Source organism: Melanerpes formicivorus, unplaced genomic scaffold (assembly GCF_026170545.1).
Source record: "Melanerpes formicivorus ecotype bairdi unplaced genomic scaffold, bMelFor1.0.p_v2 SCAF_247, whole genome shotgun sequence".
Lineage (NCBI taxonomy): Eukaryota > Metazoa > Chordata > Aves > Piciformes > Picidae > Melanerpes > Melanerpes formicivorus.
The window spans coordinates 58,818-82,412 of record NW_027142599.1 but is presented as its reverse complement, the minus strand read 5'-3'; the positions used below and the strand labels follow the sequence as shown (position 1 = coordinate 82,412).

At 42.7% G+C, this 23,595-nt stretch overlaps 1 protein-coding gene across 1 annotated transcript in view; it reads left to right on the top strand.

Moving 5' to 3' along the window:
* LRIG3 (leucine rich repeats and immunoglobulin like domains 3) overlaps positions 1–22,678 on the top strand; it is a 51,298-nt gene extending 28,620 nt beyond the window's left edge. The window contains exons 9-19 of the mRNA XM_068169943.1: positions 1,656–1,736; positions 3,728–3,799; positions 5,155–5,226; positions 7,750–7,913; positions 12,366–12,686; positions 13,228–13,509; positions 14,294–14,746; positions 14,953–15,111; positions 16,192–16,335; positions 16,421–16,702; positions 22,070–22,678. Coding sequence (XP_068026044.1) covers positions 1,656–1,736; positions 3,728–3,799; positions 5,155–5,226; positions 7,750–7,913; positions 12,366–12,686; positions 13,228–13,509; positions 14,294–14,746; positions 14,953–15,111; positions 16,192–16,335; positions 16,421–16,702; positions 22,070–22,314 — 2,275 coding nt within the window. The 3' untranslated portion in view covers positions 22,315–22,678. The remainder of the gene's footprint in view (positions 1–1,655; positions 1,737–3,727; positions 3,800–5,154; positions 5,227–7,749; positions 7,914–12,365; positions 12,687–13,227; positions 13,510–14,293; positions 14,747–14,952; positions 15,112–16,191; positions 16,336–16,420; positions 16,703–22,069) is intronic.
* The last annotated feature ends 917 nt before the right edge of the window (positions 22,679–23,595 follow it).

The following is a 23,595-nucleotide window of genomic DNA, read 5'->3' as shown; positions in this document are numbered from 1 at the left end:
AGATTTTTGTTGTTGGTGGTTTTTTTTTTCTTCAGAGTAGTTTAGAGAGGGAGAATTTGCTCTTTCATTAAGGCTGTGCATAATGAGTGGTGGTAATTATGATATGAACTTGCAGTAGCGTTATTATGGCAAAGGCATGTCTCCATTTGAAGGCAGCAAACAGCACTACTGCCAACAGCTTTAGGGATCTGGATCCTACTTGTGTCTTAATCAACATTTCCCTCATGGTGGAAGTAGGAAGACAAAACTCAAAACTTATTACTATGGATGCTGATGCTTGTCATGACTAGGCAATTGCTTGAAGCATTTGAGCATTTTTTGAAATAGCATTTCTTAAAAGAAGGGGAAGAAAGATGATAAAATAATGTAAATATATTCCACTTCATTGAAATCATCAAGTGGGATAGGGTAGGATAGGATAGGGTAGGGTAGGATAGGATAGGGTAGGGTAGGATAGGATAGGGTAGGGTAGGATAGGATAGGATAGGATAGGATAGGATAGGATAGGATAGGATAGGATAGGATAGGATAGGATAGGATAGGATAGGATAGGATTAACCAGGTTGGAAAAGACCTTTGAGTGAATCAAGTCCAACCTATCATCCAAAACCATCTAATCAACTAAACCACAGCACTAAGTGCCCCATCCAGGCTCTTTTTAAACACCTCCAGTGATGACTCCACCACCTCCCATTCCAATGGGCAATCACTCTTTCTGTGAAGAACTTCTTCCTAACATCCAGCCTAAACCTCCCCTGGCACAGCTTGAGACTGTGTCCTCTTGTTCTGGTGCTGGTTGCCTGGGAGAAGAGACCAACCCCCACCTGGCTACAACCTCCCTTCAGGTAGTTGTAGAGAGCAATAAGGTCTCCTCCGAGCCTCCTCTTCTCTAGGCTAAGCAACCCCAGCTCCGTCAGCCTCTCCTCATAGGGCTTGTGCTCCAAACCCCTCCCCGGCTTTGTTGCCCTTCTCTGGACACACTCCAGCAAGTCAACATCCTTCCTAAACTGAGGGGCCCAGAACTGGACACAGTACTCAAGGTGTGGGCTGACGGACAGAGTGACATCTCTGCTCCTGCTGGCCACACTATTCCTGATACAGGCCAGGATGCCATTGGCCTTCTTGGCCACCTGGGCACACTGCTGGCTCAATAGCATACCATTAAGCCATCTGTTAGCCAGGTGAATGAAATGGTTGCCATCTAGACTTTGAAAAGGTTTCAGACCCTTGACTTCGAGGAGTTTACTCACATACTCATACTTTGGCCATCTAGCAAAGATGCTGTTCAGAGGGAGATAAAGAGAAGTCAGAGACTTGCAAGGTGTGTAGGAGCTGTTAGATTTACCCTGTACCATTCTTCTCACAAGCCTCTCATCTCTTGCTGCTTTGCAGATAAGTAGGCTGGTGGTGTGGGTGTTGTTGTGTGTAATAATTAATAAATCTGTGTTCTGTGTGTGTTAATTATGAACTTCGAAGGGCATGGGTATATTTTGTTTTGAAGGGGCAACAGCTGATCCCTTCCTATGACACTGCTTCTCTTATGATAGTCTTACATCTGAATGCCCTTGTAGCAATTCTTAAAATTGTTGGGTTTGTGATCTTTCTAATTATCAATGGAAAAAAGTACTAATGCCCTTCCCCCCCCCACCAAACAGGGATCTGAAAAACAATGAAATATCATGGACTATTGAAGATATGAATGGTGCCTTCTCTGGCCTAGATAAACTCAGGAAACTGTGAGTATTGCAAATAATATTTATATTTAATCATTCCTTAAAAAAAGTTAGCTGAGATTGCGTGTGTTTCAAGGGACAAGCCCAACACCTAGTGACGACACAGTCTCAAGCTGCACCAGGGGAAGTTCAGGCTCAAGGCAAGGAGAAAGTTCTTCACAGAGAGAGTTGTTAGCCATTGGAATGGGCTGCACAGGGAGGTGGTGAAGTCACTATCCCTGGAGGTGTTCAAGAGGGGATTGGATGTGGCACTTGGTGCCATGGTTTAGTAGTCATGAGGTGTTGGGTGACAGGTTGGACTCGATGATCCTCGAGGTCTTTTCCAACCTTATTGATTCTATGATTCTATGATATGTTTTCCACAGCTGAGATGTTTGGGGTATTTTTTCCCCTTTCTCCCTTACCATTTTGTTCTTTATAAAATGTTTGGTTTATATACAAGAAATTCCAGATTTTTCAAGTCTAACTTATATGAAATATTGTAAATATTAGTACTAGTTGTGCTTATATAAAAGAAATTCCAGATTTTTCAAGTCTAACTTAAATATTAGGACGAGTTGTGCAAACATATATCAAAAAATGACAATTTTCCCATAATAGGAGGTAATAAGGGTGTTACTTGACAAAGGTGTAATGACAGGGATAGTCTGTGATAATGCAATGCAACTTCCAATGGAAGTGGCTTAATTCACAATATCGGTCAGGGTTGGAAGGGACCACAAGGATCATCTAGTTCCAGCAGGGACACCCCACACTAGATCAGGCTGGCCAGAGCCTCATCCAGCCGGGTCTTAAACACCTTCAGGGACGGGGCCTCGACCACCTCCCTGGACAACCCATTCCAGGGTTTCACCACTCTCATGGTGAAGAACTTCCTCCTCACATCCAGCCTGAATCTCCCCACCTCCAGCTTCCATTCCCCCTAGTCCTATCACTACCTGAGATCCTGAGAAGTCCCTCCCCAGCCTTCTTGTAGGCTGCCTTCAGATACTGGAAGGCCACAATTAGGTCACCTGGGAGCCTTCTCTTCTGCAGACTGAACAGCCCCAACTCCTTCAGTCTGTCCTCCTAGGAGAGGTGCTCCAGCCCTCTGATCATCCTCGTGGCCTTTCTCTGGACACGTTCCAGCACCTCCATATCCCTCTTGTAATAGGGGCTCCAGAACTGGAGGCAGTACTCCAGGTGGGGTCTCACCAGAGCTGAGTAGAGGGGGAGAATCACCTCCCTTGACCTGCTGGCCACACTTCTCCTGATGCAGCCCAGGATCTGATTGGCTTTGTGGGCTGCAAGTGCACACTGAGAGCTCATGTTGAGCTTCTTGTCCACCAGCACCCCCAAGTCTCTCTCCTCAGGGCTGCTTTCCAGCCAGTCCCTGCCCAGCCTGGATTTGTGCCTGGGATTGCCTCGACCCAGGTGCAGGACCCTGCACTTGCTCTTGTTGAACCTCATGAGGTTGGCTTGTGCCCACCTCTGCAGCCTGTCAAGGTCCCTCTGGATGGCCTCCCTTCCCTCCAGCATGTCTGCTGCACCACACAGCTTGGTGTCATCAGCAAACTTGCTGAGGGTGCACTCAATGCCACTGTCCATGTCACCCACAAAGATGTTGAACAAGACAGGTCCCAGGACTGATCCCTGAGGGACTCCACTTGTCCCTGGCCTCCACTGGGACATGGAGCCATTGACAGCCACATTACATTAACATTTTCAAGTGCACATCTATGAAATGAAAAGAAATCGATGTGTATACATTTAGAATAATCCATACCAGAACTGTACACATTAAAACATCTTCTAAAGTTAAGTGTAAAAATCTAAGGCTTTAGTCTAGGAGAATAAATGAGTGTCTTTTAGAGGTGAGACATTTTGCTGCATTGAGGAAAATGGAAATGTGAATGTTAGTTGCAGTTTAGAAATTGCTAAAAGTGCAATTGTTCAGCTAAAAAATGGCTTCAATTTTATTAATCATTTTTACATCATGTGCTTACATTTTTCAGGGTGCTCCAAGGAAACAGGATTAGATCCATTACAAAGAAAGCATTTTCTGGTTTGGATGCACTTGAACACCTGTAAGTAGTAGAAGCATTTAACATTTCACATTTAACCCAGCATTGGAAAAAATTACTTTTGATATTGATGCTAATTGAAATAAGACTACTTATGACTTTGAATAAAATACATTTAAAGTGGTCACCACTGTGATTTTGAGAAGGTTGTTTTATTTTGGAAGTATGCTGAAAATGAGTTTTGGAATTAATGCAGAAGTTGTTACATGTTAAGCATTCTATAAACTTCCTTAATCCTTTAGTTTTTGAGCGAAGGGATTTTTGTATATCACTAAAAGAGCGAACTGTTCCTTTAATCTTTAAGTTTATTAATAGCTCAATAATACACTGATCCCCCAGGGATTAGTGCTGGGCCCCGTCCTCTTCAACATCTTCATCGATGATCTGGATGAGGAGGTCGAGTCAGTCATCAGCAAGTTTGCAGATGACACCAAGTTAGGGGCAGATGTTAGTCAGTTAGAGGGTAGAAAGGCTCTGCAGAGGGACCTCGACCGACTGGACAGATGGGCAGAGTCCAATGGGATGGCATTCAACAAGTCCAAGTGCCGAGTGCTGCACTTTGACTACGGCAATCCCATGCAGAGCTACAGGCTGGGGTCAGAGTGGCTGGAGAGCTCTCAAACAGAGAGGGACCTGGGGGTGCTGATCGACAGCCACCTGAATATGAGCCAGCAGTGTGCCCAGGTGGCCAGGAGGGCCAATGGCATCCTGGCCTGCATTAGGAATAGTGTGGCCAGCAGGAGCAGGGAGGTCATTGTGCCCCTGTACTCTGCTTTGGTTAGGCCACACCTTGAGTACTGTGTCCAGTTCTGGGCCCCTCAGTTTAAGAAGGACATCAAAACACTTGAACATGTCCAGAGAAGGGCAACAAGGCTGGGGAGAGGCCTTGAGCACAAGCCCTATGAGGAGAGGCTGAGGGAGCTGGGATATTTTAGCCTGGAGAAGAGGAGGCTCAGGGGTGACCTGATTGCCCTCTACAACTACCTGAAGGGTGGTTGTAGCCAGGAAGGGGTTGGCCTCTTCTCCCAGGCAATCAGCACCAGAACAAGGGGACACAGTCTCAAGCTGTGCCAGGGGAGGTTTAGACTCGAGGTGAGGAGGAAATTCTTCACTGAGCGAGTCATTCGGCATTGGAACGGGCTGCCCAGGGAGGTGGTTGAGTTGTCGTCCCTGGAGGCGTTCAAGGGGAGACGGGACGTGGCACTTGGTGCCATGGTCTAGTCATGGGGTCTGTGTTGATAGGTTGGACTCGATGATCCTTGGGGTCCTTTCCAACCTAGGTTATACTGTGATACATTATATTTAATAAGTTACTCTTTCTTCCTCCCTCTAATGTTATTTTTCTTGTTTTTATTTAGAGATTTAAGTAACAATGCAATTATGTCAGTTCAAGCAAATGCATTTTCACAAATGAAGAAACTCAAAGAATTGTAAGTTTCTGTCTAAAGACATCACCTCTATTAAATATATATCTCCATATAAGTATAAATAAGAGCTTTGTGAGATGCTACCTGATGCAGCGATAAACTCATTATAATCTCTCTCTGAAGTGATGTAAAAAGGGTATGTCAGTGTTTCAAGGTTTTTTGTTTGCACATGTTGGCTGTGTTTAAGTGAGATAGTGTAGGATAGGAGGTGTTCATTTCCTGCTGCATTTGGTGTCTAGAGTCCTTATTTTAAAATGGCTGATCTCTAATAGGTATTAGATAAGGGAGACTTTGATGTAATGTGCTATAAGATCAGCAGTGCTATCACTGAGGTAAAGCTTATTGGACCAGTGAAATACACTGCTGTAATTCTTCTGTAAAGACCTGGTTGTCAGTGCTTGTAATTGAGTCCTTCTATCTGTCCTGTAGTAGTAGCAAAGGGGCAGATCTTCAGAGAAGTCACAAAGCGGTCACTGGGATGAATGTATTTCTCTAGTGGGTTTTTTTTTTCAACTCACACCCTCTTTTTCTGTTGATCAGTGCAGAAAAACACTGCCACTGTTCCCTGTGTTTTGAGCACAGCTGATTTTTCCTCTTGCAATGTCTGCTCTACTCCTATGAATCTTTTCTAGTCACACGTTATCCTGAGCTGCTCTGTGGGTAATCTGTCAACAAACTAAAGAATAACTAAAAGAAGCTGCTCTCATTATGAATAGAAACTGCCAGAGTATTGTTTGGTGCTTTTCATTTGTTGTTCTCCAGTCTCCTTTGAAATATCACCCTAGCAGCTGGCTGTCTACTTCATCTGGTATTATTACAACACATTGGGTGTCAGAGAGAAAGCAGTGAGTAGCTTTGTGTATTTCAGAGAATCATAGGACAGCTCAGATTAGAAGAGACCTCTAACAGTCATCTGGTCCAAACTGTCATGGAAGAGAGAGCCTAGATGAGATTTTCTAGCACCCTGCCCAATTGTGTCTTGACAATTTCCATGCTGAGGACACCAACATGTCTCTGGGGAGCTTGTTCCACCGTATGATTATTTGCACTGTAAAACATTTCTTACACCTAGACAATATTTCATGCATTCAAAGTTCAGTTTGGTGTTACCCATATTCTGGTGTAGCAGCAGCTGCTCTAAAAAGCAACAACCATGCTTCTAGCCCTAATCAAGGATTTTCTGCCTCTTCTCTTCCTTGAGCTGGATCTGGTTGTATTGCTTGATTAGTTTGCTGAACTCACTCAGCCATCTGCAGAGCAATTGCTGGATCCTGGCACAACAGAAGCAGTAGGAGTACAGTGCTGACTGTTAGGGATTGATAAAGATGATTTTAAGAGTGCCCAATTGTGATGGAATGAGAGGCTCAACTGCTCCAGGAGCTACAAGATATCAAACTCTGAACACTTAAATGAAATAATAATTCAAGATATTTTTTTTCATTGAAACACTTTGTAGACACTCAGTATGTTTGAGGAAGATGTAGAGAGATGGTAAAAAGAGCTTTCCCAGAAGTAAGATTATTTAGTATAAATTCCCATCGAGTAATTTTATTCTGAAGCCCTTTGAAAATAACAGGACAGATACTCATTGCATCAGGATAACAAAAAAATGCTGTGGTTTCTCTGCCTCCTAAGAGTAACAAGAATGCCCCTAGAACTTCAGTGAAAGATGATCTATTTCATCTCAATATGAACTGGTGAGCTGACATCCCTAGCTTTTATCCATGCAGTTTTAGTGTGGAAAAAAGAGCACAGAGACACTCTTCATTTTCTTTGAGAAAAAAAATCAAGAGCTGGTATATCTTCACTTACCTTTAAAGCTGTTTCTGTCCCTAAACCCATAAAGTATTTTTACCACCAGGAACAGGTAGGATTTGAGGGGGAATTTCATTACTGACTCTGGTTTTTTAATGCAATTTTCAAGGGCAATTTCTGAGTTTCTGAGTTTTTGGCCAAACTGAGAACTCTTCTTACTTCAGCTTCTAATTCTAGATGCTTCATAGAAAATCCCTTTGCTTTGTTGTTTGGGTGTTTTTTTGTTTTTCCCCCTCTGTGAATGTAGCTATTCACATAAGTTAGGTAAGCTGATAATCAGGTCTGCATTTGTTATTTCAGCACTTGATTATTTTTCATCTCCCCAAACCCCTTTTTAAATGTCTTCCTCAAGATAAATTCTGACTGGAATGGAAATGAAGGAATGAAATTGTCTCTGAACTTTGATGTTAGCTTTTAGAGTACCTCTTTTCTGATCATAGTTTTTTACCCAAAACACTATGAGCATGCCTAAAAGCTTGGACTCATAACAGAAGCTGAGTGTTCAGGATAACGTCTCTGCTTTGTAGAGTGTAGGAGTCACAACAATGTGTCACCACATCTGAGCTAAGTAATATTAGATTCTTTCTCTTGTGATATATGTATTTAACCTACAAATTCGGATTTGTTACTGACATGCTCGTGTTGATCTATATTACAAACAGAAGAAAAACTACAACCAAACAGGCTTTGAACATAACTCTTTTGTCTTAGGCACTTAAACACTTCGAGTCTCTTATGTGACTGCCAGCTGAAGTGGCTGCCACAGTGGATGTCAGAGAACAACTTTCAGAACTTCGTAAATGCCAGTTGTGCCCATCCTCAGCTGTTAAAAGGGAGAAGTATTTTTGCTGTCAGCCTGGATGGGTTTGTTTGTGGTGAGTATAGTCTTTGTTCCGCATTCCCTTGAACAGATCTTGTTGAGTGCTTTGATTTTTGTTATTGTTTCTTTGAAATGTGTTTATTACTCTTAACAAAATAAAAAGGAGTTAGTATTTGCTAACATTTCCTTTTCTGTTCCTAAACTGTGATGTAGATGCTTAAAGCTTGTGGCTTTGTACAGCATGGAGGGTAACGGTTGTCTGACTTCTATTTCATGTAGATTGTGCTTGCATAGTACCTAGCACAGCACACAAGAGAAAGCTCAATAGTCTGTGGTGGTAAATGTGCCTCTGAATATAAAAGATGGACATTGTTTAGGTAACTATCATTTTTCAGTGAGATGTATTTTGGCAAATGTAGGATGCAGTTTTTGGTTTTGATTGTTTTATGAATCATTTTCATACTTTATGTCCCTTGAGCTTATTGCAGAGCTGAGAAATTTGAAGATGAAATAGCCATGGTGACCTCAGCTCTGGCCTTTTTTTATATGTCTTTGTTGTCCACTTCAAAAATTATTTGAACCATGGAAGTTATTACCTGTATGTAAACTCTCTTTTAAAATATCTGTTTCCTATAGTTATGCTGCTGATGCTTTGTATTTCAATGCATCAGAGAGTAAATGCTAGTAAAATATTTGTAATCTTAAGACTCAAGAATTTGAGGTGATAGCATCCACCTTAAAAATGAAATACCTCTGTATGTATGCAGTAGCATTCATTATCACCTATATATGATGTTCTCCATTTGTAGCAAAGGTAAGCATTCAGAGAAAAGATGTGTGTTTCAGTAGTCTGATATGTTGTGGGAACTTTGAAATTAAAAGCTAACTACATTTTTATCTGTCTTTGTTTTACACATATTTTTCTTACTAAAGAAACTTCAAACTTTATATTCCTTGGAGACAAAACAGTAACCATATTTGTCTTAGTAACTTTGCTCACATAACAAATACAACTGCTTAATTTTTAGTGTTGCCACTCAGAGACTTAGACAGACTGGGAAGCTGGGCAAAGAGTAACCTAATGAGATTTAACAAAGAAAAGTGCAGGGTCCTGCATCTGAGAAGGAATAAATTGCATCAGTACAGGTTGGGAGATGATCTGCTGGAGAGCAGCCCTTTGGAGAAGGACCTGGGAGTCCTGGTGGAAAACAGGTTATCCATGGGACAGCGTATGGCCAAGAAGACCAATGGGATCCTGGGGTGCATTAAGAAGAGCGTGTCCAGCAGATCGAAGGAGGTTCTTCTCCCCCTCTACTCTAGTGAGACCTCACCTGGAATATTGCATCCAGTTCTGGGCTCCCCAGCTCCAAGAGGGATTGGGATCTACTTGATCATCAAGGGACTGGAGCTCTGGGAAGGCTGACACCTGAGGCTTTTTAGTCTGGAGAAGAGAAGACTGAGAGGGGATTTAATATGTGTTTATACATATCTGAGGGCTGGGTGTCAGGAAGGGAGGGACAGCCTCTTCGCAGTTGCACAGTGATAGGACAAGGGGGCAACTACAGCATAGGAAGTTCCACCTCAACATGAGGAGGAACTTCTTTACTGTAAGGGTCACAGAGCACTGGAACAGGCTCCCCAGAAAGGTTGTGGAGTCTCCTCTGGAGACTTTCAGGACCTGTCTGGATGCATTCCTGTTTGACCTGCTCCGGGCAAGGGGGTTGGACTTGATGATCTCTGGAGGTCCCTTCCAGCCCCTGACATCCTGTGTTTCAGTGGGAAAGCAGGCACAGAATATAAAATAGTGTACTTCAATGTTGGTTTTGCGCTTCCTATCAGCAATCTAATGTTTAATATAATTATTGTTACACAATGAGTTGATAGTTTATAATCTAGCTACTGCTGAAAAGGAGAAGATGACATAGTGCAGGAAATAAAAATTACTTGATAGCTAAAGGAGTGTATATGAAGTATACAGCCTTATTATGAGGAGCTTATTCTGGAAAGAAACTAAATTGAGGTATTCAAAGGTAACATCTCTTATTAAACCACAGGGGGCTGTAATCTTTGGTTTAGTTGCTGAATGCCATTATTAATTAATAATTGCAAACACTTTAAGACATATTAGCACAAAGGGATGTACAGAGTTGTTACATGTAATATGTAAAGTAATTGTCAAGCAGAAGTAACTAGAATGTCTTGATACAATCAATGTTTCACTGTTTATTGAATCATTAAATTATGCCATCATTGGAGTATACACAACTTTGCCATAGGAGTTTACAATAGCCACTTTTATAGCATTTTTTTAAGAGGAGTTTTAAGTCTAGCCTGAAATTGATTAAACTGATGTATAATTTATATGAGTGTATAAATGCTGAAAGTACTGCCAAATTGCATTTTTGAAAACAGCTTGGAGATGGGAGGGGTTTACCCTAAATTTGTTGAAGACAAGCATGTGTTAGGCAGGAATTCCATATCTGTGAAACTAGAAACACACAAAGTCTTTGCGTGTTGTGCTTCCTGAGATCGTGTCTTTCAAGTTGAAACAAACCATGAGGCATTTCTGCACTGAAGGTAACAGTGGAAGAATAGCAGAACAGATGCTTTTTTGGCATGCATTAATTACTTCAAGTTGACATAGTGATGCTAGAAGAGTACCATCTAAGTGATTAATACCTTATTTAATATTGCATAGTTGTAGAAGCACAGAAGTGTTTATGTTGGAAGAGCCCTTTAAAATCACTGAGTCCAACTGTTAACCTAATGCAAGACAAGTCCACCACTAAGCCATGTCCTTCAACACCAGACCTACATGTCTTTTAAATCCTTCCAGGGATGGTGGCTCAACCACTTCCCTGAGCAGCCTGTTCCAATGCTTGTCAACCCTGTCAGTGAAGAAATGGTTCCTAATATCCAAACTTAACCTGCCCTGGTGCACCTTGAGGACATTTTATCTTGTCCTATTGCTTGTTACTAGGGAGAAGACACTGATCATTGCCTCCCTGTAACCTCCTTTCAGGTAGTTGTAGAGAGTGAGGTGGTCTCCTCTCAGCTTCCTTTTCTTCAGGATCAACAACCCCAGTTCTCTTAGCCACTCTTTGTAAGACTTGTGCTGTAGGCCCTTTAGCAGCTTTGTTGCCCTTTATTGGACATGCTCCAGCACTTCAATTTCTTTCTTGTAATAGTTCAGGCTATCTGCACTTTGCCCCCTCCCCTTCTTCTGGAGGTTCTTCAAGGAAATAACACTTTGACCTTGATATGTTGTTCCTACACAAATGAAATGTAGGGAGGCAAAGGTGCTAGCTTGCTAGGTAAAACCTGACTCTCCACAGTGCAGGTAAGATCTGCACTAAGAAGTATTTGGGGCCCAGGGCTTTTCCTGTATTCCCTATGAAGTTTGGGCCTGTGTGTTTGTCAGGAGTTACAAGACATCTTGAAACCTGGGACTGCACTAAGGCTTTTGCATTGTGGAGACTAAGCACTTGCCCGCTTGTTTTGTGCATTCAATATATGCACAGTTGACAGAATCAGTAGTTCAGAAGGCAGCTAATTCACCAAATGCTAATTTGGAGGTAACTTTCCAACAGTAAAGGCTAGCATCTTTTGAAATCCTTGTGTGTTACCCTGTATAAAGGATCTTTAGCAAAGCTGTGTTTGTAAGGTGGACAAACAGCCCCGGATCACTGGAGGAGTAACTTTTTTATGGGTTTGGGGAAACCCCTTAACTTGCAGTTTCTGATAGTAGAACAACTGTACTTTAAAGAAAGAAAAACTCAGAGCAGCCTGAGGTATTGTAAAGATCACAGAATCACAGAATGTTACGGGCTGGAAGGGACCTTGAAAGATCATCTAATCCAACCCCCCCACCAGAGCAGGATCAGCTAGACCAGATCACACAGGAACACATCCAGGCAGGTTTTGAGTATTTCCAGAGAGGGAGATTCCACAACCCCTCTGGGCAGCCTGTTCCAGTGTTATGTCACCCCCATAGTGAAAATTTTTCCCCTCATGTTTTGATGGAATTTCCTATGCCTCAACTTCCACCCATTGTCCCTTGTCCTGTCATTGGATATCCCCAAGAAAAGCCTGACTCCATCCTTTTAGCACTCACCCTTTACATATTTATAAACATGAACAACGAGGTCATCCCTCAGTCACCTCCTCTCCAAACTAGAGAGACCCAGCTTCATGACTGGCATTCACAACAGTTCTTGTGGATGTCAGGGGTAGATCTCTCCTCCCTGGTGCTGCCGTTGAACAAAATGTACATGCATTCTGCTTTTAAATGTGCTTGCTTTTCAGTAAGAGATGACTTGGCACAATAAACTCACGAGTATAGCCCTAAGACTAAAGTAATTTAAGACAAAAGCATTGTGTATCCTTTTTATAAATACCTGACTCTTTGCTCAGACACATAAAGCAAGGCTTGCAAACTCTAAAAAGATCCTTAAGGCTCACATGTTTTTTCTTTTTCTCTGTGTTGCATTTTCTCCCCTCTGTGCAGATGATTTTCCTAAACCACAGATCACTGTCCAGCCAGAAACCCAGTCAGCAATCAAAGGCTCCAATTTGAGCTTTGTATGTTCGGCAGCCAGCAGCAGCGATTCCCCAATGACTTTTGCATGGAAGAAGGACAATGAATTACTGCAAGATGCTGAAATGGAGAATTACGCCCACCTCCGGGCACAGGGGGGTGAAGTGATGGAGTACACTACCATCCTTCGGCTGCGCAATGTGGAGTTCAGTAATGAAGGGAAATACCAGTGCGTTATTTCAAACCATTTTGGTTCATCCTACTCTGTCAAAGCCAAGCTTACAGTGAACAGTAAGTATTTAGTCAGTTACTTTTTGCTCGCAGACTCAAAGTAGAATGATTTAATCAAGATGTGTAAACATAGTGGGGGTTTTCCCCCCCCCTATTGTTATTATTTGTGTCTTGTAGAAGATCCCTTAATAGACTGAGATTTATCTCTTTCCAAGATTACTATTTGGTTTTACATCTGGCCCCACTCCATTGAACCACAGTATAGTTAAAAAACCAAACAGACCAAATTTGTAGCAAATCTGCCAAAGTCTGTGTAATGATGGAAAAACAACCTTTCCTTCACAGGAGTTAAGAGGTGTATTTTGTTTCAAGGTATTATGAAAGGTCATGTAGGAGGCTGTTAGCAGAAATGAGGTTTTGATGGCAGTCTCACATTTCACAACTGCCTCTCTTTCTCTTTGCTGGTTGCTGATAAATTTAGGTTGTATGCTTCACCAGCATTTTTGAGACCAAGAAGAATGTTAAGAAAATGTTGTGAAAGAAATTAAAAGTGTGTGTTTCACTTACTCATTTGGTATCACTAACTTTTTTTTCCTCTTAGTGCTGCCTTCATTTACAAAGATCCCCATGGACTTAACCATCCGTGCTGGGGCAATGGCACGTTTGGAATGTGCTGCAGTTGGGCATCCTGTCCCACAGATTGCTTGGCAGAAAGATGGTGGAACAGATTTTCCTGCAGCACGCAAGAGGCGCATGCATGTCATGCCTGAAGACGACGTCTTCTTTATTGTTGATGTGAAGATCGAGGACACAGGCGTTTATAGCTGCACAGCCCAAAACACTGCCGGCAGCATTTCGGCTAACGCGACCTTAACAGTGCTAGGTAAGATGCTGGCAATTCTTAATGGCATAATCTCCTCGAAGAGCAAAACTGGTATAGAATCATAGAATGGTCTGGGTTGGAAGGGTCCTCTGAAGGTCACCTAGTCCAACTCCCTCTGCAGTAAGCAGAGGCATCCTCAACTAGATCAGGCTGCCCAGAGCCCTGTTGAGCCTCACTTTGAATATCTCCAGGGATGGGGCCCCAACCAACTTCCCTGGGCAACCTGTTCCAGTGTTCCATCACCCTCATGGTAAAGCACCTCTTCCTGATATCCAATCTAAATCTGCTCTTCTCTCATTTGAAGCCATTGTCCCTTGTCCTGTAACTGTTGTAGATGGAAAATATCTACTCCAGCACATCATCGCTATTATGATGCAAAAACAATGAAAGTTAGTTGTGTCTCACTGTGTGTACATAATGTCTGATATGTGAGAATGGAAAAAGGGGCTGCTAGTTTTGCTTAGAGACGGGAGATTTTTAACTTATAATTTTCTGACATTTTGTTAACTCTTTTTATTTTAGTTCTCTGCAATCTTGACCTATGATTTGGCCTTTTTACCTTCTAAGGTATTCAAGCATCTAGGTCTGATCGATTGACAAGTAAACAGTAGGCTCGGAGTTCAAATTCCTTGAGTGTGTTTTTTTTCTGAGAATGAGAGTAAGCTTCATTAGGCTTTACTGATGCATTTAATTTAGTTTTTCCTCTTGAGCTGTGAAGGAAAAGGACATGTTCTCATTCTTTCAGGGTCATTTAAAATATAAGGCTTATTTTTTCTTCTTTCAGAAACCCCATCATTTTTGCGGCCGTTGCTGGATCGAACTGTAACAAAAGGTGAAACTGCAGTCTTGCAGTGTATCGCTGGTGGTAGCCCACCACCCCGGCTCAACTGGACCAAGGATGACAGTTCCCTCGTGGTAACAGAAAGGCATTTCTTTGCTGCAGGCAATCAGTTACTAATTATTGTGGATACAGATGTGGAAGATGCTGGAAAATACACTTGTGAAATGTCTAATACACTTGGAACGGAACGGGGCAACATCCGCCTTAACGTAATTCCTACTCCCACCTGTGATTCTCCTCAAAACAATGTTCCATCGCTTGATGATGATGGATGGGCCACAGTTGGCATTGTGATCATAGCTGTGGTTTGCTGTGTGGTGGGCACTTCCTTGGTGTGGGTGGTCATCATCTACCACACCAGAAGGAGAAATGAAGATTGCAGCATCACAAATACAGGTGTGTAAACTGAAGGTTTACCTTGGAAAGGGAAAAAGAAAAGGTTTATGGTTCCTGCATTATTGCAGGAACATTTGTGTGCTTTGACTCAGAGTTTGAAGGATGAATTACTTGTTACCTTCAGCAGTTTGCTGACAAGTTAAAAAATTCTAATGCGAATTCTGAGGTGTGCTGATGCCTTTTGTGTGTGTTTTGCACCCCCACAGATGAAACAAATTTGCCTGCTGACATCCCAAGTTACCTGTCATCCCAGGGCACACTGGCTGAAAGGCAGGATGGATATGGTTCATCTGAAAATGGCAGTCATCATCAGTTCCTCACATCTTCCATGGGGGGGTATTTTTTGCAGCAGAGAGACAGTAATGGTATGTGTAAAATATTAAGCAGACTTTCCCTGTTGGTTGAGTAGCCACAGTTTGGCTATTGTCTTTCTGACTAATAGAAATAACACTAAAGAAATGTCTTCAGTGCAGTTTAAGAGAGGATGTTAAATTTACTGCTTCAACAAGATAGTAACAGAGACTTGGTTCTGTTCACTCAAATAGCATTGTGGCTTTAAGTCATTAAGTTTGTCTCTACTTTCAAGGGTAAGTTTAAGCTGATGGGCACATTTCTAAACCAAGAGTATCCAAAAGGAATTAGGGTAGCATTTCTTCCTCTGTTAGGACATGAAAAGGATGCTTTTAATAGAATGTAGGCATGAGTGGTAATACTGGTGTAACTTCAGTATAATACAACTGATGGAGCTTCTCTGCTAGAACAGTTATTAGGATCAGAGTCAATAAAGCTTACTGCAAGTTAAAAGCTTCCATATTTAGCATTTATACATCTGGCCCCTGAGAATCCAGAACATTCCTGGACTAGGTAGGAAAAGGCATGTTGCTCTGGGAAGGAATTGTGGCTGAGGTACTGTCAGGAGTTGGGGCAAATGAGAAGGGAGCAGCTGGCGAGATAGTTCTGCATTGTAGGGTAGTGGGAGGAGCAGCTTCTTCATGAGGCAAGTACCACAGACCATGTCCACAGCTTTCAAGAACTGTTGAGCTGAAAGTCAGTATAGCTGTTAGGGCAGCCCGTAATTCCCTCAGATTCTGCCACCTTGGGTCTGTCTCATTAGCACTCAGTGCTCCAAAAGGTGGCTCTGTGACAGAGCATGAGTCTAGCTTCCAGTGCTTTAGAGGGAGGAATTCCCTAGATCTGGTTCCTGGGATTGAGTTTGTTCTGTAACCTAGAGACTGTATAATGAAGCAGCGTGACTCATGCTCTGTCAGGCTAATTAACTGAACACTTGCTAGAATTAGAATCTTCATCAAAAGGTTAAACTCGAAGTACACTGTGAAATTTTGTTGGAACAGATTAAGTTCTTAAAAGAACAAAACTTACTTGGGAAACTAGAAGATGAAGTTTAAGAAAAGACCATACACTGACATGTCAGTTTTATTTTTAAGGCATTTGCCATCTAGATAACAGCAGTGAAACAGACTTGGAGGGTGTTGCAGATCCATTCCTCTGCCACTATCTGGGGACTTCAGGGACCGTGTACTTAAAAGGAAACACATACGGCTCTGAGGCCTTTGAAGCCTACAATGCAAGTAAGTCAGGGGTAGGATGGGGAATTCATTATATGATCTTGTGCTATCACAGATGTGTATAAAACCAATTTTTCATTTTCTGTAGGTTGCAACCCTGACCAAGAACAAAGAACAGCATGCCTGGACCCCTATGAGTCTGGATATTTAAAGAAAAAGGAATGCTATCAATACTCACCTCCACTGGAAGATCCCTTTGACCAGTGTGTTAGCATTATTGGGATGCAGGCAGCAAATAGCAAATTGATTAACTCCATTTATACTCAGAATGAAGGAAGTGGACTGAAAAGCAAAAGTCTGAACTCAGACACGTTTGATTTAAACAGATGTTTGGAACCCTCATCTGTTATCAGTAACAGCACTTTCATGGGTATGTTCTAGCTATTGGTTTTTATTCAAGCTTCTGGTATCCTTACTGCCTCATTTTCTACTTCCAGCACTAAGCCAAACTGATTTCTCAGCTTTTTATTTCCCAGTCTTTGACTAGGTAATTCTGTGGTCGTTTTTAGATGCTCATACAGAGAGAGTTGTGAAAAAAAAATTATTGAATGCAATTTTGCAAAGGCTTCTTTTTGCAAGTGTCTGTGAATTTAGTAAGATAATGTGGCATGTGGAATACAAATACTTTAGAAATGAGGAGAGGAGAGAGAGAAAGTATCTGGCAAAAGGCTTTGTGAGTTCTTGACATTTTGCCTGTGTTCTTGTCTTTTTGCTTTCTTCCCCTCTCTCCTTCCTAATTTGTGGTGCTGCAGTATCTAATTTTTTAAGGCTCACCAAACTGACCTGTGCACATAGGCTTGCTGTCTCTTCTCTGCAGTGCAGTTGGATGCCCCAGAACTCAGGGTGCTCTCTGGTCCTCCTGTGAGCCCTCTTCTGTTCCTCTGGAATCCTGACTTCTAAGAACCATTAGATACAATGTCCCAAGTATTTGAAGTTCAGGAACAGAAGAGCGATTACAGTAAAACTGTATGATGAGCATATTTAGATCACCTGGAGATTTTGGACATGGACCCGATGGAGTGTGTTCAGAGGAGCACCACAAAAATCATCAGAGGGCTTGAGCACCTCTCTGGTGAAGACAGGCTAAGAGAGCTGGGATTGTTCATCGTGGAGAAGGGAAGGCTCTGGGGAGACCTTATAGTGGCCATCCAGTACCTGAAGGGGGCCTACAAGAAAGTTGGTGAGGGGCAATTTACAAGGGCAGGTAGCACTAGGACAAGGGGCAATGGTTTTAAACTAGTGAAGGGTAAGTTTTGATTGGCCATTAAGAAGTTCTTTACTATGAGGATGGTAGAACAGATTGCCCGTGGAGGCCCCATCCCTGGAGACATTCAAGGTCAGGCTTGATGGTGCCCTGAGCAACCTGATCTGATTGGGAATGTCTCTAGATGACCTCTAAAGGTCCATCCCCACCAGTGCACTCTGATGTCATCAGTGTTGTGGTTCTCATCTTTTAATATAGCAGGCAGATTTCCATAAATATTCAGATACTTACTTAAGTACACCATAACAAACTTCAGGTATACCAAAAGTCTTGCCTGGCAGGCAAAAGGTGTGCAGGGTTCCAGGATGGCTCAGGGCAGGTGGGGAGAGTTGTTCAACTCCAGTGTGTGAAGATATATAACATGGTGAGCCAGAACTGTTTACCCTTCAAAGCAAGGCACTGTGGAAAAAATGCTCTACCCCTCTTTTGTACTTCTTTCCTCATGATTTATATGACAAAATGTTGCTGAAGTTTTAATTCAGACTTCACAGTTTTGATCCAGATTTCAGGGAGAGGTAGGGGGAAGGAAAAGAGTATTGCTTCACCTTTGAAGCTACCTAAAATGCTTTTGTCCCTGTGATATCTGAGCACCAAGTGCAGCCCTCTTATGGATTATTTCCTGGCTGGTGTGTCAGCATAGTTGATGAAGGTCTGGGCCTACTCATTCTGCAAGGGAACCTGGGGAAATGTGCATCACTGGGCTCTTTGTTCTCAGGGGATGAGGAGGGAGGTACAAGCTATGAAGTTTTCCCCCTGCAAAAGCCAGATGTTTGGACTGCAAAAACATTGCAGATCTGTGCCCTGACATCTTACAGAAGCCCTGGGACTAGAGGGCCTCCTGGCTGTTTGCCACTATTTCTGTGGTGGGGCTGTGCAGATAGGGCTTTATCACCTGCAGAAAGTAGTTCTACTGTATGGGGGGGTACTGAGGAGTTAAGGCAGCGTCAAGGACTCATATTCCCCTTCCTGCCCTAAAATCTATGCAGAGCTACATTCTGAGCTATTACCCCACCCACCTTCATTCCCTTGAATGATTCATAATAATTAGTCCTCTTCACTCAAAGAATCTATGGTTAGATCTTAAAGATGGTGGCTGTGGAAGAAGTCTTACAGATCTCTTAAGTTGTGGATTCACTTCTTTAGCATCATTATCTTCAAATTGAACCCCACTTTTGCCTCTGCCATCACAATGAAGATGAAAGCTGGAATTACCATCACGAGATGCATAAGCCTGAAAGTTCACTAATGGGATTTTATTTTGTTTTAGACAGGATTTGTTGGTAGGTTAGAGGAACATCTTTCCATATTGTGATAGGAATAAAACTGCTTTGTAAATCATTAATGCAAATACAGACCTTGTCCAAATCCGTTTTTAGTAACTCCTCAGATTACAGTTTTGCTTCAAACTTCTAGCAATTAAGCAAAACTAGAAGCAAAAGCTAGAAGCAAAAGCTAGGATTTTGGGTGCAATATCTATTAATGATTGTAGTGTTATCAATAAAAACTGAGGACTTCAAAATCTGCCTGTGGCACGTTGTCCTCTGAAAATAAGTCTTTTGATTGTCACAGACACTGTGACTTGCTATGGCCAAATCTTCCTTCAGTGAAAAAAGCAAAGGCCCATCCTGCAGCTTGTCAATGGTGAAGTGAGAGGCACAATAATTATTGTCTGGCTAGTAAAGCCTAATTATTAGTAAATGTTCTGCTGAAATGCCAAATTCTCTTTTGTCATATGTTTTTCCCTATGTGGAAAGACTGAGGGAGCTGGGATTGCTAAGCCTAGAAAAGAGGAGACTCAGGGGTGACCTTATCACTCTCTACAACTACCTGAAGGGAGGTTGTAGACAGGCAGATGATGGTCTCTTCTCCCAGGCAGCCAGTACCAGAACAAGAGGACATCACAGTCTCAGGCTGTGCCAGGGGAGGTTTAGGTTGGATGTTAGGAAGAAGTTCTATACAGAGAGAGTGATTGCCCATTGGAATGGGCTGCCCGGGGAGGTGCTGGAGTCGCCATCATTGGAGGTTTTCAAGAGGAGACTTGATGGGGTGCTTGGTGCCATGGGTTAGCTGTTTGGGTGGGTTGGATTGGTTGATGGGTTGGACACGATGATCTTGAAGGTCCCTTCCAACCTGGTTTGGTTTATTCTGAAATGAAATATTCTGTTTATTCTGAAAGATCAGAGGGCATGGCCTGAAGCTGTGCCGGGGAGGTTTAGGTTGGACGTTATGAATCACTTCCTTGGGGAAAGGGGAATCAGACACTGGAATGGACTGCCCAGGGAAGTGGTGGAAAGTGGAATCAGACACTAGGAGGAATACCAGGGAGGTGGTGGAGTTGCCATCCCTGAAGGTGTTTAAGGCAAGACTGGATGTGGCGCTCAGTGACATGGTCTGCTTGCTGTGATGGTGCTGGGTCATAGGCTGGACTTGATGATCTTGGAGGTCTATTCCAGTCTTGGTGATTCTGTGAGTCTGTGATTATACTGAAATCATGTGACTGTTCTAGCCAATTGTAAGCAAAGGGATCTACAGGTATGAATGGAAAATTTGGCTAGTGGGACCTGTTATCAATGGGAGATAGCAACCAGCAAAAGATTCCCCGGTGGGAAGATGTGGTGTGGCCCTATGCATGTTGTGGTTGCTTATGTGTGTCTTGTCACCACCCAGTATCCTGAGCCAACCCTGGGCAGTGGGGGAGGCCGTTCTAAGATTCAAAAACTTTCTTGGAGTAAATAAAACTGAACTGATGCCAAGCAGCTGATGAGTTGGGTTTATTAGATTGTACTGGAACAGGGAAAACGGGGAGAAAGAGGAAAGGAAAAAACACAGAGAGAATTAAGTAAAAGGAAAAGAAAGATATCATCACCCTTGGTTCCCACAAGGTCTCATGGGCATAGTCCAAGTTCTTGATGGCGGGTGTACATTCTTTCAGTGTCTTCTGTGGTAGATGCAAAGCCTAGACACCGGAAGCTGTGGTCCTTTTATGCCCCTTTGGCAGTGGGGCAGCCTCTCCAAGTCATAGAGGTATGCACGAATGCGGTGTGCACATTGGCCTTTCAGTGGCGCTGTTGCAGTGGTTTTAAAATAATGAAAGAGGGAATTCCCTCTGCCACAGCAATGTTCTCTTATCGATGTTAAGCCGTTCTGACAGCACGGCAGCTCTCCTGGAGAGATATTAAGCCTATCAAAACCACCACTCTTGTCTATTCAGACCAGGTAATGTCACACCTTGTTTGAGACAATAGAGTAATTAGGGGCTATCAGCCCTGCCCTGCGACATGCATTGTTTTAAGACAATAGAGTCATTAGACTCTGACATGTGTTTGTTATTTTTGCTGAGCTGCACAGCAGATTTCGTGTGTCATTCATTCACTGAAGAACAAAACAAAGAGACTGTTGTGACTTTTGCATTAGAATGTGTCTTGTGATATGTTTGCAGTTTGATCTGTGTGCCCCCTTCCCCCCCTCATCACCCTCCTCAAATTAAAATGGGCATGGGAGTAGTCTAAAAACAAATGAAAGAAGTTGTGTGTGGCTGTGCATTTAATTTGGAAACCTTTTTAATGTCAGGCGGCAGAATCTTGCCTTGTGCTTGTGATCACACAGATGTTTTCTTTTAGGGGTAAAATAACAGTTAAGTAAAATCACACTTTGGTGAACTGCAGAGGGGATCTGGACAGGCTGGATTGATGGGCTGAGGTCAGTTGGGTGAGGTTTAGCAAGGCCAAGTGCTGGGTCCTGCACTTGGGTCACAACAACCTCATGCAACGCTGCAGGCATGGGGCAGAGTGGCTAGAAAGCTGCCCAGCAGAAAAGGACCTTGGGGTGCTGGTTGACAGCTGGCTGAATATGAGCCTGCAGTGTGCCCAGGTGGCCAAGAAGGCCAACTGCATCCTGGCCTGTATCAGGAATAGTGTGGCCAATGGGAGTACAGAGGCAGCACCTTGAGTACTGTCTTCTGTTTTGGGCACCGCAGCACAAGGGCCTGCAGAACAAGTCTTGAGGAGAGGCTGAGGGAACTGGATTTTTTAGTCTGGAGAAGAGGAGGCTGAGGGGAGACCTTACAGCTCTCTACAGCTGTCTGAAAGGAGGTTGGAGTGAGGTGAGGGTCAGTCGTTTGTCCTAAGTAACTAGCAATAGGACAAGGGGAAGTGGCCTCATGTTATGCCAGGGGAAGTTTAGATTGGATACTAGAAAGAATTTCTTTACTGAGAGAGCAGTTGACACTGGAACAGGGTGCCCAGAGGAGATGGTGGAGTCGCTGTCCCTGGAGGTGTTTGAAAAAAAGGTGTAGATGTGGCACTTCAGAAGAAGCTTTAGTGAGCATGGTTGGGTTGACAGTTGGACTTGATGATCTTAGAGTTCTTTTTCAGCCTTAATGATTCTATGAACTTTTGCTTGCATTTTAATGTGCAGCCCCGAGTGAGACAAGACAGTTAGCCTAAGTATTTCTGTACATTTGCTGTCTTTCAGGAACATTTGGAAAGCCTTTATGGAGGCCTCGGCTGGACTCTCTTTCAAGCTGTAGACAGCCAGCAAATCACCCACCAAAACCCTCCTCTAATAATCCTCACGCCTCACTGATCTTCAGTGCGGAGGCAGATGAAGATGGAAAGGAAAGGACAGTTTCCAAAGGAGAAGATAGCGTTTATACTTACAAACAATCCTTTGAAAACTTTAGGACTTCTACTTTCCAATCCTATGATTTGGATACATAGCTCCTTTTGGACCTGCCATTGATTGCTGGAACCAAAGAAACACTTTGCATACTACTACCTCAGCGTGGAGTTCTATTTAACAAGTGATTAAGGCGAAGAAGAAGGGAAGAAGGCAAGCACATGATGCCATGAACTCAGAACAAATAAAGGCCTTTTGTTTTGGTTTGTTTTGTTTTAAATGCAAATAAAACACAATTGCCAGAACACCCTTATGTTTTAATACAGGGAAAACATTCCTTCTGAAAATACTTTCTTTTATGCAAATAATATCTTTTGTAAATGAATGGTGTAAATAATACAGCCTATGTATTTCTATGTCAGACTTCATTTTATTGAAATGAGTAATAAACCTTCTAATTTTGTACTGTTACTTGTACCTTTTTACGAATGGCAACTCCGTGCTGTTTGCAGGTATCATGCATCTGATTTGCACATGACTTTTAATAAACTATGCTGCCTTGTGGTCTCAGACCAACATTAGTGTATGAGGCACGAGCAATGTGGATTGTTTTTGTAGATAGCGTTGCCTTCTGTTACGTGTTCCCACCTCCATTTGGCTAAAACTTGTCTCTTTAGATTTACTGTGTTCAAGAAGTTCAACTTCTGAGAGTGGCTGTGGTCCTGCCATGACCAGTGGTAAAGTGAATTGATGCAATTTGTGCCAAAGTAAGTATGCAAATCTTCCCCTTTGTGCATTCCTCCTGTCAGACGTTTCCATTCACACATCAGTGTGCAAATTGTGTGTGTGCTTCTGGTGGAGGACATGCACAGGAAGTGCAAAATCTATGTCAAGCTATTTAGTAGAAGAAGAAAAAAAGGTACTGGATATCTGCCTGGTAGCACCACTCTTTTCCAAGTGGCTGAATGTTAAGTGTTTGCCAAATATGCAGTGCATGCCCAAGTCTTTGCTTTCCCATAGCCTTTCTCCCTCTTTCTTTTCTTTTTTTTTTGCTTCTGCAGCCAGTTCCACACCCAGCATGAGAAGGCAATCCAAGTACAAGATAATGTTTTCTTTACATTTTAACTCATGCTTCTGCTCTTTACTCAGCTCTCCTTTTCTGTTTATAGATGAGATCTGTGCTTTGTTCAGTTGCTCAGTCAAGTTGAGCAATTTGTAATTCTTGCTGGAGTAGATTTGCAGTAATGAGCCCAGTGCCTTTAACTATAGTAAGTCAGAGAACAAGGGTAGTTAAAACTAAGTGAAAACACTCTAGTTTGTTTTTCTGAATACAGATGCCTCCTATTCTAAAAAGGTGTGAATCCTGTGGTCATCACTGCATT